Source organism: Bicyclus anynana, chromosome 5, assembly GCF_947172395.1.
Source record: "Bicyclus anynana chromosome 5, ilBicAnyn1.1, whole genome shotgun sequence".
Classification (NCBI taxonomy): Eukaryota; Metazoa; Arthropoda; class Insecta; order Lepidoptera; family Nymphalidae; genus Bicyclus; species Bicyclus anynana.
In genome coordinates this window covers 17412150-17426725 of record NC_069087.1, presented here as the reverse complement: position 1 = coordinate 17426725, position 14576 = coordinate 17412150, and the positions used below count along the sequence as shown (strand labels likewise).

Below are 14576 nucleotides of genomic sequence, written 5' to 3'. Positions count from 1 at the left end.
CTAGTACTACACCGCCGTGCCACGTGTTGTTTTTAACTGCGCACAAATCTTGAAAGAATTTTAAGAATGCAAACCCTTCAACTATCATAACTCCCAATAATTATAAAAAAGTAAAAATTTATCAGAATATGTATCAAAATGAAATAACTTACAGTCCTATCACCCAACAGCAGTCTCGCCTTGTCCTCCTCCAGCGGCTCAGGCGCGGCGGCGGCGCGCCGGTGCAGCTGCAGCTTTTGTCTGATGGCCTGCGACACTATGACCCTGTGCACCAACCGTTAACCATATTCATAAACGCCTCTTTTAAAAATCGAAAGTTTGAATGGATGTTTGTTACTCTTTCTCGTAAAAAGTACTGAATGGATTCGACTGAAGTTTGGAATGGAAATAGATTATACCCTGGATTACCACATTTTACCTCAGATTCTCTTGATTACCTTGAATACCTCAGATTGCCTGCGCGCCCGCCATGCGTCAACAACATATCTCGTAACAAAAAGAGAGATATTGCTTGAAGGCGAACGCGTTCAACTCCAAGTCCAAAGAGAGCTACACTACGTGTTTCTTTGCAATGTGAGGAAAGAAATTCGTTAAAATGTGACGAAACAGATATATCTTAGGTCTTCTGGCCACATATACCTAGACCTGATACCTTCCGCCGGTCTAAGTTGCGTGCCACGAAACCTTTATCGTTGCGCTGGACGAAAGAGAGCAATTCTATAAACAACTTGTCTCGTTATCTCTTGGCGCATATCTTAGGCCTTACCATTAGCAACCCATATTCGGTTCACTGTTGAGCACGAATCTCCTCTCAGAATGAGAAGGGTTAGGCCTTAGATCACCACGCTTGCCAAATGCGGATTAGCAGACTTCACACACGTGGAGCATTAGTAAAATTATCAGGTATGCATGTTTCCTCACGAAGCGATAGAAGATTTTCCTTCACCGTTTGAGACACGTGATATTTAATTTCTTAAAATACACATAACTCAAAAGTTGGAGGTGCATGCCCTGGATCGGTTCCGACCTACGCCCTCCGAATCAAAGACTGAGGTCAACGTCTGAGGTCAAGGTCACGTCATGGACTGGACTTGAATTTCTTACAAGATTTGACGCAAAAGTTTCTGTAAAATGAAAATGTACCTTCTCGTATCACTCTTGGTTGCCAACAGTAGGTCGAGCCACGTCCACGTGACGTTGTGGTACTCCAGCGTGGGCAGCACGAGCGGCAGATCCCTCACATCCTCTAGATTCTTCTCCTTGCTGCCCTTGTACGACACGCGCACGGGCACTTCTGGGATCTTTATGTATATGAACAGTTTGTTCTTCTCTGCCCGCTCCTGTGCAGAATAACAGCGATATGAAAAGGAATTGCCTATTCCCGGCCCTGGTCTATTTTAACCACTCGGAATTTTACTTATAAGTATCTACAAAATCTAGATAATTCTTCTTGCACGACATTTTTAATTCATCATAATTTCAAGGTCAATTTTTTTTAAGGTCAGAGGTCCCAGCCTGAGCTTTGCGACATTTTTTGAAGACTTATGATTGGTTTGTTTGTTAAGATTGTTGGTAACAGAAAAAATGACAAAAAATACAATAGACCTTTAAATGTTACTCCGCCGCTTAGGTACACCGTTGAACTATTTGAGCAAGACGCTGATAAAAAATGTTTTTTTCTTCATTTAACCAGATCCTTATTTATATAATTTATACATCATATTATCATCTCCATATACTTTAATACGGGGTATACCTGGGTTCCCGAGGCCGACGTTGTATTGGCCGTTGGGCTTTCCCCTTTCGTGGCATGTCATGTTAATATACTCGCGATCGAATCTCGGTCACGGCGGCCAATCTAAATAGCAGGCCAGATGTGCACTAAAATAATAATGTTTGTCTACCCATGGCTCTCTTTCGCAATATGTAGAGATACAAATTCATTTGCTTTTTTTTTTTGCAAAATTTCGACAAATATGTGTGGCTTTTTTATCCGACAAAATACTCGTAATGCTCATTTCATTTAGAAACTCGAGCAGCCAATATCATGATTAGATCAATATTTATAGGTTTTTTCCGCAAAATTTCGAAAAATATTTGCGGCACATTACACTGATCCGACAAAATACTCGTAATCCACGTTTCTCTCAGAAACCCGAGCATCCAATATCATGATTGATCCAATGCAATTAAAAGTCAGATTTTGTCAAGTGAGAATATTGTTATTGTTTTCATATAGAAACAAATGTTTTTCTATTTTCTAAGACAGTACAATTCCTACAATGGTTTCCAATATTACTAATACTACATTGCCTTATTATTAATACTACATGGTCCCACCTAAACAAGTTCTAAATCAAAAGAATGTTCCGCCTTTGGCATATAGAAGTCAACCCAGAGAAAAGCGCAGCCGTGCTTTTCACTGGCAAAGCAGTCTCCCGTCTCAAGTCCGGACTCAAAGAAGTCTCCCTTTACGGAGCACCCATCCCCTGGCAACGTACTGCCAAGTACCTAGGCGTCACCTTCGATAACCGCATGAGCTTCTCCATGCACGTTAACAAAGCGAGAAAAAAGGCCGCATACGTAATGCACCGTCTTTACGCTATGATAAATAAGAAAAGTAAATTGTCCCTCCGCTCAAAGCTAACGCTTTATAAAACTACGATCCGTCCGATCTTAACCTACGCTAGTGTAGTGTTTGCCCACCGTCCCAAAGCGACCCTTAGGCCGCTTCAAACCCTACAAAATCGTTTTCTGCGTCAAATCACGGGCGCGCCGTGGTTCTTACGCAATAATGACCTCCATAGAGATCTAGAATTACCGACAATAGCTAAGTACATGAAACAGCTCTCTCAAAACTATTTTGACAGAGCTGCCTTCCATCCCAACCAACTAGTGGTTGAGGCCTGCAATTACACTCCCAACCTAAACGCTAACTGCAAGCAGAGGCGTCCCAAGAACGTCCTTTACGATCCAGACGATGACATAACAACCGACAATGCTTCCCAGGCAACACAATCACAAGCTGCACAGCGTCTTCGCCGGCGAAGACGAGGTCCCCGATATCTAACGTCACCCGGACGTGGGTTTTCTAACTCACGACCTTGGGGGCGTCCGGACTGATTCACTCAGGTCACGGTTACCTCCTCCAGAATGGCTCTCTAAGCCGAGGTCCGAGTCTCATAGGAGACGCCCTTAGAGAGCCGTTCCGTCCTCTATCTTTCTTTCAGCCTTCGGGTCACATCAGGCGATGCTTCTGCGCTCGCCCAACCCCCCCGGTGACGCCGTAGTGGTTCCGCAGGGAGCTATCGGCACCTACTCAGACAGAAAAATAAAAAAAAAAAAAAATCAAAAGAATTTACCTTCATCTTCTCAACATCATCTTTGTCTTTCTTATCTCTCTTGACATAGAAGTTGGAGTTGGAGTCTTTCCCCTTCTTCTTGGTTTTCTTGGAGCCGCTGGTGCCCGTGCGCAGTGTGGAGGTGGATCCTTCGCCTTCTTCCTCGCCTTCCTCTATGGCGTCCGGGTCTCGCTCGGGGAAGCAGAACTTGAGCATTGTGTTGAAGAACTTCTTTGTCAAACCTGCGACACATTAAAGGCATGTAAAATATATTTTAATTATATTATGTGCCAGTAATTAATGATTGAAAGGATGCTTTATCAATCCAAGATACTAATGGCATGTAGAATAGGCATCTAGTGACGAAGAAGAAGTTCAAAGACTACTGGTAGATTTAGAAATGATAATGATTTAGCAAGTTCAAAATCCTACTAATATTATAAACGCGAAAGTTTGTATGGATGTTTGTTACTCTTTAACGCCGCTTCTACTGAAGCGATTTGGCTAAAATTTGGAATAGAAATAGTTTTTACTCTTTAAGTTAAGGCTACTTTTCATCTCAGAATAATCCATGGTTACTGCGGGATTTTTGAAAAACTGATATCCACGCGGACACGGCGTCCGCTAGTAATAAATAATAACAAAACATTAAATAATAACAAAATTACTAACGCACCTTATTCATAGCTTATTCAAATAGCCTGTATCACTTTCTATTTAGAGACTGATTATACATACCTATCCGAATGGGAACTATGTTGACCTCGAAGTGTTCCTTGACCGATATGCCGCCGACGGGCGGGCGGTCGCGGCAGAACACGCGCAGAGCCGCGCGCCGAGCCACTGGCGCCCGCCCCGACGCCGCTTGTGGGGCCAAAACCTAAGCCCAGAAAAAAATTATGTAAGTATTTATGTATTCGGTGTTTTTTTTTTTTAAATGGTTCTAAAATCTCTGATAACTCACCTCAGGGAAAGGTTCATTGGGCAGCAAGTTGGTGACGCGCACGTATCCCACTTCGAGTTGATGCTCCACTGAGTCGTCCGAACGGGATGTTTTGGTGTACCTGTCACAGTAGATAAAATTAAATATAGGTACTTGCACTTCAGTCAACTCAATTTTGTAAACACTACACTAAGTTTTAACGCAATAAACAGTAAAATCAGTATAATATCACTGATGCCCAGTTGCGTCCGCATTGTCTGGGCGGACAATTTGTGCTTCGATCACAAAAATACCAGGAGAGTAGTACTAACAAGAAGTTAGTCAACAAATCACCATTACCATTGTACAAACAACACACTGCATACAATATGGACGCTCGGATTACGAAAGTACCAGGAGAACAATACTATCAAGAAGTTACTCATAGTCAACAGCAGATCGACGATGCCCAGTTTATTGTCTGCATTATCTTGGAATTTTTTGGTTACATGTGTACCACTGTAAACATAAAGTACCAGGAGAGCATTACTAACAGGAAGTTAAAGTTAGTCGGCAGTAGGCCGGGGCGATTGCTGGTCCGCATTAGTGAGCACAAAGGTACCAGGAGAGCAGTACTAACAAGAAGTTAGTGAGCAACAGGTCCGCAATGCCCAGCTGGCCGTCCGCGTCGGTGAGCCGCCAGCGCGCCGACTTGAAGCAGATCTCGTTGTACCGGTGCGGGGGGGCGGAGTGCGCGCGCGGGGCGGGCGCGGCGGCCACGCAGCGCACCTCGCGCCACGCGCGCACCATCGCGTCCAGCTCCTCGCCCAGAGACCAGGCCGCTTCTTTGCATTCGTTCACCTATGTAGCGAATTAAATAACTGTATATACGAATAAAAAAATAATATTTAACAAGCAAACATACAAGTGAAACTATTCCACTCTGAGGCTAACTTCTACTCTTTTAAAATTAGGTTATGTATTGTCATGTTTATATGTATAGCCACTTTCATCAGCCCAAATTTAAAGTTCTATGGGACGAAAAAGAAACCTATATTGTGTATAGCTTTAACACAATTAATTGACAAACAAAGCTGCTATTAATTAAGTATCTAATAATATTTCACCTAATACACGTATAGTTTTCGACACAATTAAAGTGTTTTTTAGATAGCATGGGTACGGTGACAGTTGCCTTATCACGTTCACAATACGCACTATTATCTTGAACCCCGGTAAACTTTCAAGAGTAAAACGAACTGTCACAATACCCATGCTATCTGAAAAACACTAAGTAATTATATATCAAATAACAAATATGAAATATCAATTCAGAATTTATTTGAACTTATATAAATAAATAATGAATAAGATACCTGGTCATCTAGAGCCTTCAGTTCGGCCAGCGCGAGCGGGTCGTTGCCGTTGATGGAGCGGTTCTTGAGGTAGTACTCCTTCTCTAAACGCCGCAAACGGGTCAGTGATTCCCTGACCTGACACAAATTGTTTCTCATTTCGTGGAAAAAAAATTCTCTATAAATTTAGTTTCTAAAATTCTAAATGTTTTTAGAAGAATTAAAAATAATGTAGGTATTACAATCAGTTCTGTAAAAGTTAAGCGAATGATAAATTATTGGAACCGCGAAAAAAATTTATAGATGTAAAATTTCAAGATAAACAGTTATTTAAAACATTCACAATCAGGCAGTTGCAATAAATTCTATATATAAACTGATGACGTCAACGTTTCGATAAGTCGAGTCAAGGTCTTTGTTAGCGAACCGCTATTTGGCATGTTCGTTCACATCTTCGGTAGTATAGTGGTAAGTATCCCCGCCTGTCACGCGGGAGACCGGGGTTCGATTCCCCGCCGGAGAGAACTTTTTTTGGTTTTTATTTTTTTGTATTATAACTTTTTTTTATAAATATTACTTTTAGCTAGTAAATTAAAAAAATGCACTTTTATTCACTAAATTGTATGTGAAGTACTTTTTTTCTATTCTTTTTCTGATTATGTATTTTTACTACAGGCTAATACTACTACAGGGACCTCGGCAATGATATTTTATACTAGAGATGGGGCATCAAAACTGAGACGGACCAATGTGGAAAATTGACTTAATTTAATCACTTATTAAACAACGAACGTTATTTAAACAAATAATACCTAAATATCGTCTACCATCGACGAGTTGTGTGTTCAGGAAGTGTAAAAACATGTATATGCATAAATATATATTGGAATTAAAGACAAAATTGTGCATGTGTGCGGATCACTTTTTGCGATGATTTTGTATAGACGGACCTCAGAAACTTTACCGACGGTTTGGATGAGCGAACCAGAGCGGAACCCGAGGCTTAGTTGAAGAAGGGAGGGGTGGAACGATTCTCTAAGGGCATCTCTTTGTTACTCGAACCTCGATTAATATAATATGTCCGAATCGATGGGGTTTGTTTGGTTGGGTGCATCAGTCTTCACATTCTCGTAACTGTAGTTGGAACCCACATCCAAAATTGTGACGTAAGAAAGGAATAGTAGGAATAATTATTATCGAAGGAATACGTTATCGGTTTTTAAGGCACCCATCAAAGTTAAGGACGTTCTTAAAACGTATATTTCTGTAAGAACATTCTAAATATATTTTTTTGAAATCTGCATGAAGGAAAATCAAGGTATCTACGAGTATGTAGTTAGAATGTAGTTCATTACTGTGGACAAATTACGGGCAACCTGTGGCATGACGGACACCTTTATAGTTCATTGAGACAGATGCAAGTCTTATACGAGTATAGTAGCCCTAAAAATGGACAGGTACTTCGGCAATGTTCGTCTTTTACACTTGCCTTGAGAGAGTAACGCGGGCAATGCATTTGACTAACGTAGTCGTACGAGGTAGTCTGTGTCGGCGGCTGCGTTCCAGTCTTCAACAGTAAGATGGACTCAAGACTTCTACGAGTGGCGGAGTTTGTGCTTAACTTGCTAGTTTTGTATATTTTGTCGCAATACTAATACCGCAGCTACATAAAGCTCTTCGCGCTGCCGTGATGTTACTATATCAGCCCACACACTGCTCACGCAAATAATCGTGACGTTTTGACTCACGAAAATAGAGAACGGAGGGCAGGATGACGGGCATGCAATGCGACAGGAGAAACGTAGCTATACGACGTCTCTGCCTACTTTCCTCGCTACTTCCCCTGCCACTCGTGCAGTGTACGTCACCTGTGTCTGCAGCTTGTGTATGAGGTGTCGCGGGTCGGTGTCGCGGTGCAGCTGCAGCTGGAAGCGCATGCGCGCGCGCCGCTCCAGCGTACGCCGCCGCTCCGGCTCCACGTGCAGCACCACGTTGTTGACCACGTCCAGCAACATCGCGTACTGCGCAACAAACAAAATCGTCTCCACCAACAACAACACCAACACCACCAACAACAACAACAACAACAACAACAACAACAACAACAACAACAACATAGAACGCTAAAGCTAACGCAGTAGGAGGGCCAAGGTGTGGGGTTCGCGTTATCCCATATATGAGATAAGTTATCCCATATACGCTAATGTGTTTGTATTATGAGAAAATGGACATTAATAACGATTACATAGAGTAAATTTTGGTTAGGAGCACTGTTGCCTTGCACTAAACAAGTTGACTAAAGTTAAGTAAACTAAGAAAGGAATAGTTATTATGGAAGGAATAGTTGTTAGCATGTATGGAGGTACCGTTAAGTTAAGAACTAACTAAAGTTTACTCTACATAACCTCTATTAAAGTCTATTTTATTTTTAATATATAAATTCGATTTTCTCGATCAGCAGTGACAAATGAGATTTTTCGAAAGAGTTTTGCTCTGTATCTGTGTCAATATAAAATAATAAGTAGTTGTACAGAATAACCAACGTTCAACTTTAAACTAAAGAAATTAAAATCTTTTTTCAAACCTAAAAAATTACAGAAGCGAATTCCATAGTACCTATTCATTATTCCGTGATAATCGATAACTAAAATAACAACATAATTTTAAAGACTAGTAGGTCATATTCGCGCCACGTCATATCTCGTGAAGACAAATGGACCAAATACAGCTGAACTCTATTTTGTCCCAATGCTGTTAGGCCTACATGGCACAGGCTTTTCTCCTATAGAAGGGGCATTTTTTTTATTCTTTACAAGTTAGCCCTTGACTACAATCTCACCTGATGGTAAGTGATGATGCAATCTAAGATGAAACGGGCTAACTTGTTAGGAGGAGGATGAAAATCCAAACTCCTTTCGGTTTCTACACGACATCATACCGGAACGCTAAATCGCTTAGCGGTACGTCTTTGCCGGTAGGGTGGTAACCCAGGACCTCCGTTTTGTAAATACACCGCACATACCACTGCGCCACTGTTCTACGTGGTCTGAAGACAACCACTGACTGGCATCAAAGAATCAACATGCTGTCGTGCTTGATGCCTGCGAGTAACACTATCGACTTCCCAACTCAACGCTGCTACTGAACTGCTACTGGGTATTTGTCGGAGACCTGCAGCGAGTTGGTGCACACGTCCAGGTCGTGGTGCATGAGCGTGAAGGAGTCGTAGGGCTCCGGCGCGGCGCCCCAGCCGCCCGCGCCGCCGCCCGCCGTCTCGCTCTCCTCGTGCGACACGTAGTGGAACTCGCACGCGCAGCGCGACACTATGCGTTGGAGCTGCAAACAAAAGAAAATAATAAATATTAATATAATAAATCAATCCTCGCGAGGCTTTTAACTAATTATTATTTATTAATATATTATATATTATTATTAATAAATATCAGGTTAAAATTCCTGAAAACAACGACGTAAGTCGTCAAATTCACATACAAAAGGGGAAGGTCCATCCCCGGCCTAGGGTTTACTTATATCTAAAAAAATCTTTTCAAAAAAAGTTTGCTACAACTTTTTACGTCATTTTTAATTCATATTTAATTTTTCTACGACGGAGACAAGCCAAAACTGTTGACTGAGTTTTACGATATTTTTTTTAAACATACGATTGGTTTGTTTGTTCATTTTCTTGTTTGTTGTATTTATAGCTTGTAATAATGCAAAAAATAATACAGCTTCAAATGTTACTTCGCCGCTTCGGTATACCGGCGAACATTTTACCCTAGAAGAGTGATAAAAAACGTATTATAATCTTTTATTAAGCAAATTAATTAACCAGATCCTTATTTATACAGCATATTATCATCTCCATTTACTTTTATACGGGGATATACCTGGATTACCTGACATTCCCTGGGTATTCCCCTTTCGACCCCCAAAAACACCCCACAAAATGTTTAACCTAATTTAGGAAAGTCGATTTATAAACTGTTTAGGCGCCTGATAAAATTTTACCGCAATTCTTCACAAACGAGCATGTACTTGTTACAGGGTTTGATATGGAATTACTTATGATGAATGCTACATACTTGAGCCAAGCCAGCGTCAGCCGACGGCCCAACGGTGCGGCCGATGACCCCGCCAGCGGAGTGCCCACTGCCCACCAAGCGCGGCACGTCGGGCAGCGTGCTGATCTCCGCGCCCTGCCAGCGCTCCTCGATCTCTTCCACCGACACCCACTGGATGTTCTCTACAAATAATACACCAAACAAAAAAACTTTTTAACTTATGCAAATTAAATAAAAAAAAAGAAAAATAAAAAAAGTTTCTCTCCGGCGGGGAATCGAACCCCGGTCTCCCGCGTGACAGGCGGGGATACTTACCACTATACTACCGAAGATGTGATTATACTTGCAAAAAAGCTGTTCACTAACGTAATAAAGACCTTGACAAACATTTTATCGGCATGATGACGTCATTGCTTTATTTTTACGTTTGAATCGTGGATCGGTATAGAACATCATTTAACTCTCTATGTTGTGTTTTTATGTTATTTTGTATTGTACTCTTATTTTATTTTTTAAAATTGTAATTTATTAGACATTTTGCCAATTTAGTTTGATTTATTAATTATCATTAAGCCCAGAGACATAATTTTTATGGCTCTATTTAAAACTCAAGACATTATACTTTCATAATTAAAAAGAGACGCAAATTACTTTAAAAAATAAACTTAAAAAGATTTTTGTTTAATTTCATTGATTCGCACAAAGCGACAACTCGTGTTTTACAACGGCATCGGAAGTCGATTGTATACGTCAAAAGATGGCGTTAGCATGAAATTCTTGTCAAATATATTCTGTAGTTGTTACAAAGTCGCTCCGGATTACATAATTCTCACGCACGTGCTGCCGGACCTCCGCACGCACCGCACGTGTTTCCGCATCTCCGCACGCGTTGCCGCACCTCTGCACGCGCCGCGCGCACAGGCTCAGTAGCCGTCATAAGTTCTAGATACTGTAGCACTCTTACCGTCCAGTTGGTCGCGGTCGGCCGCACTGACGGTGGCGTAGTACTGCATGGCGGACAGCGCGCCGCTCCACGCGGCGGCGGCAGGCGCGCGCCGCACGCGCTGCCGAACCTCCGCACGCGCCGCACACAGGATCACGTAGCCGCGCGTCTCACAGCCCTTCAGCACCACTTGCGAGTTCACCAGCTCAACTGCCGAATAGAACACATCGTGCCAATGTAGTAAATAAGATCGAAAATATTATGTATAAATTATAATTTAAAAAAATTAGGAGAGAAACTTAAAATTAGTAGCGATTTTGTAGCGCCATCTCTAGTGTCGGATTTGCTTTACAAGCTCCTGCTAGTTAGTTCACAATTATGCCGTTAAAAGACAAATGATTCGGCGCTGGGCTTACTTGTGTCGTAGTTCAGCAGTTTTATCACAGATGGCGCTTTGTGTGTCGTTTTGATTAAATTTTTTCGTAACACACTATATTTGAGGAGTAAGCTAGTGAGCTTACTTCTCAAATACAATGTTTAAAGAAGTTTTATTTCAATAATAATAAAAGAGCAACACATACTGAGACACGCGGTGTGCGAGTTGTCGTCGTCCAGCACGTGGCGCAGGTGCGCGTGCGACGGGTGCGCGGGCGGCGCGTCGGCCTCGGCGCCGGCGAGCTCGTCGCTGAACACGACTGGCGCGTCGCCGCCCGCCTCGCCCGCCTCCGCCACGAGCGCCGCCAGCATGTGCGCGCCGCCCCCGCTGCTGTTCGCCCCGCTGCAGCCCTATAGTCGTCACAACATCTTATGTAGAGAATGTAAGAACAAAGAAAAAAAAACATTTATTTCAAAATTTGTGTCACATTTAACACTTGTAGTGCCTGATACCCAGACCACTTGGGAAAGTCCAAAATCAAAAGTAGTCTAAGCATCAGAACACCACTATGTCATATTTGGCACAACCTTGAAAAAGGATCCAACTCAACATTGTGCTATGTCTAGTAGAGTAGTGCATACTTTTTTTGTCTAGCGGTACTGAACTGACTGAATGTTGATACCGGCTGACTGAATGTTTACCTGTGTTGGAGCTGGCGGCGGTGATACGACGTCGGACTCGCGTTGATGCTTGGGAGAAGTGGTCGGTTTCTCCTCTTCTTTCAATGCTTTCGTCGATAGATTCTTCTTGAGTTGCTGGAAATAACAGAATATGATATTAAAAAAAATTTAAAAAATTTGCTCTGTCTAATTTTAGAAATTCTAACATGGTTTTTTATGGAGGATACTATGTTTTCGTAGTGTTGAAAAAAATGTAAGGTTACCGGTAAGTTAATAAATAATCAGTGGTTACATTCAGGTAACCACTGATTATTTATTAACTTAGCAAGGTTACCTAAGCGTAAGTGTAAGGTTACCTGAGTCAGTGATTACCTGAGTCTTGATGTACGTGTCAATGAGCGCAAACGCCAAGTCCCTGTTGAGCTTGGTCCAGGCGCCGCGCAGGTCGTGCACGGCGAGGCGGTGCGTGGGCGCGGGCGCCGAGCCGCCGCCTGCTTCGCGCCCGTACGACACGCGTCGCACCGACAGGCAATAGCACTTCTCCATGGCCGGCGGGTTCAGCACCGACGAGTTCTACAACATATACATTGTTTTAGCAGTAAAACTTCGTTGCGCAGTTACGAAACTGAGTTTGTTGTTTTTTAGAAACTACCAGTAGATGGCGTTTTTACAGAACTTTTAAACAATACCTTTTTTGCGATGCAGTTATGCCTGAGGCTTATAGATGGTGCTTTTTTTCTCATTTTTTAAAGAAGTTTCACTTCAGTCGTGTTGTTTAAAGCGCTCTTTGTTTCATTATTTTTCATTGCATCTTTAAGAATTAAATGTCGATTTTATTTAAAAATTACTGGTCAATAATGAACATTCGATTATTTTTTCAAAGTTTGAGAGAATGGAGAAAGTGTTTAAAATCTTGATTTTCTAAACTATGCGTGAGGTAATTATTAAAACGATTGTAGGAATCCTCACTTCATCCGAGTACTTGTCTTCGCAGGAGTCCCTCTGCGCGGGCGTCTTGAGCCAGATCTCGGCGTCGTTGAGGTCGCAGTTCATGTAGAGCGTGGCCCACACGGCGCGCGCGCGGCGGATGAGCGCGTCGCCGCCCGCCACCAGCGCCAGGCGGTGCCGCGCGCCGCACGTCACGCGCACGCCCAGCATCTCGATGCCGCGCTGCATGGACGACGACGACCAGTAGAACACCTGCGCGACGCAGCACATATACAATACAGGCTTGTTCCCATCATGGGATGGGACGGGACGTGGGACGGTGTGCGGTGCATTGACGTAAAGTAATACTAATAATAACTAATGAATAATGTACGTAAATGGTCCCAAGGTACTGGAATGGCGACCCCGCACCGGTAAGCGCAGTGTTGGTCGACCTCCCACTAGGTGGACCGAAGAGATCAAGCGGCTTATGTCCAGCCATGCAAGAGGCTTATGTCCAGCAGTGGACGTTCATCGGCTGACAATGATGATGATGATGTACGTAAATGTGTCGTAAATTTAGACGTCACGATATACGTCGTGCTGGAATATATTTACTATACTTTCCGATCTCCTCACTAACAATTGGCAGTTTTAGATACTAATGGATGTCATCTTTAAACAAACCAAAGAGGATTACGAATAAAGTACTAAGTGTAAGTATTTTATGTCCATAAAAGTAACATACCTGTAAGTTGTGAAGCGTAAGAGACACCGCGACGTTCCGATAGTGCCGCGACAGCTGCGGTTTCCGAGGACGCATGTTTTTGAAGACGCGACCGCGACGCGTTGGTCGCGTCGTGCCCGACAATATTAGCTTCAGGCTTTCAAACCACCTATAATAAAAAGAGTATTAAAGTCAAAAAAACATTAGTAGTTAAAGATGTGCTGATGTTATATAATAGGTTGTTAGCGCTATATTTTGGCAATACATATAAAAAGAGCAACTCTTCACAAGACATTCCAGGGTCACGCCATAGAATGCAGTTCTTTTTGCATCAACTTAAGGCGTAAGTTAAGTCTCAGGAGCCTATCATTGCTACTATGTCTATTTAGACCGGTAACAGCATTGCTGCTTGGCGGTAGAAATAAGCATGATGGCACAACTTCAACGGAAGAGCTCTGTTAAAGAGCTACTAATACTTTATTTAAAAAAAAATCTTTCAAATGTGCCATTTGCACAGTATTGTACACAGTTTTGAACAAAATCTGTTTTAAGATGAAAAGTCGTAAGTTTTCATACCTTAGCGTGCTTCCGTACAAGAGAAGGACCGGGCCGTCTCCGTCTATAGGCTTGGTGTCCATACTCAAATGCAAATCCAGACCTTGCGAGCGAAACGCCCTGTACGAATCGTGCTCCTGTAAATTATACAATGTACTTTGTAACGTAACGTTCGTAATAACGTACTGAATATATGCATAATTGACACAGAACAATAAAAAAGAGACAACTGAAGAATGTTTTATTAAAAAGACATCTGCATAAACTCTCATACTCACGCACAATTCATATATACACGGATAGACTTCATGACCAAACTCACGTAACACACAAACTTTACTAGATTCGAACATCTCTCCAAACCTTATAGGTCACTACTTTATCACCTTAAGCTCGCCTGGTTGCTGGAGTCACCTGGTTGCTAGAGTCACCTGGTTGCTAGAGTCACCTGGTTGCTGGAGTACTCCGGCAGGCGCGTGGGCGCGCAGGGCGCCACGGCGTGGTGGTCGCGCGGGTCGCCCACGCACTGCCAGCCCAGCTTGACGGCCAGCCGCAGCACGGGCACGCGCAGCACGCGGCAGTCGTCGTACTTGCTCGCCGTGCGCACGAACACCTTCAGTTCGCCCAGAAAACCGAGTTTGCCTAATGCACGAAACAAAAATCTTGGTATTACTGCGTATAGAAAA

General features: G+C 42.7%; 1 protein-coding gene and 2 non-coding genes across 3 annotated transcripts in view; 1 reads left to right on the top strand and 2 right to left on the bottom strand.

Moving 5' to 3' along the window:
* Window positions 1-14576, bottom strand: part of LOC112050879 (protein hobbit) — a 33090-nt gene that overhangs the window by 4271 nt on the left and 14243 nt on the right. Inside the window, exons 20-37 of the mRNA XM_052881858.1 lie at window positions 14339-14532; window positions 13912-14027; window positions 13357-13504; window positions 12651-12881; window positions 12054-12254; window positions 11703-11816; window positions 11207-11411; window positions 10647-10835; window positions 9704-9864; window positions 8790-8954; window positions 7487-7639; window positions 5640-5756; window positions 4904-5124; window positions 4306-4405; window positions 4080-4221; window positions 3363-3583; window positions 1144-1340; window positions 153-264 (exon numbers count right to left, since the gene is read on the bottom strand). Of these exons, the coding sequence (XP_052737818.1) occupies window positions 153-264; window positions 1144-1340; window positions 3363-3583; window positions 4080-4221; window positions 4306-4405; window positions 4904-5124; window positions 5640-5756; window positions 7487-7639; window positions 8790-8954; window positions 9704-9864; window positions 10647-10835; window positions 11207-11411; window positions 11703-11816; window positions 12054-12254; window positions 12651-12881; window positions 13357-13504; window positions 13912-14027; window positions 14339-14532 (2987 nt within the window). The remainder of the gene's footprint in view (window positions 1-152; window positions 265-1143; window positions 1341-3362; window positions 3584-4079; window positions 4222-4305; window positions 4406-4903; window positions 5125-5639; window positions 5757-7486; window positions 7640-8789; window positions 8955-9703; window positions 9865-10646; window positions 10836-11206; window positions 11412-11702; window positions 11817-12053; window positions 12255-12650; window positions 12882-13356; window positions 13505-13911; window positions 14028-14338; window positions 14533-14576) is intronic.
* Window positions 6070-6141, top strand: Trnad-guc (transfer RNA aspartic acid (anticodon GUC)). Its single transcript has one exon. It is a non-coding gene; the product is annotated as a tRNA-Asp (tRNA).
* On the bottom strand, window positions 9943-10014 carry Trnad-guc (transfer RNA aspartic acid (anticodon GUC)). The gene has a single exon. It is a non-coding gene; the product is annotated as a tRNA-Asp (tRNA).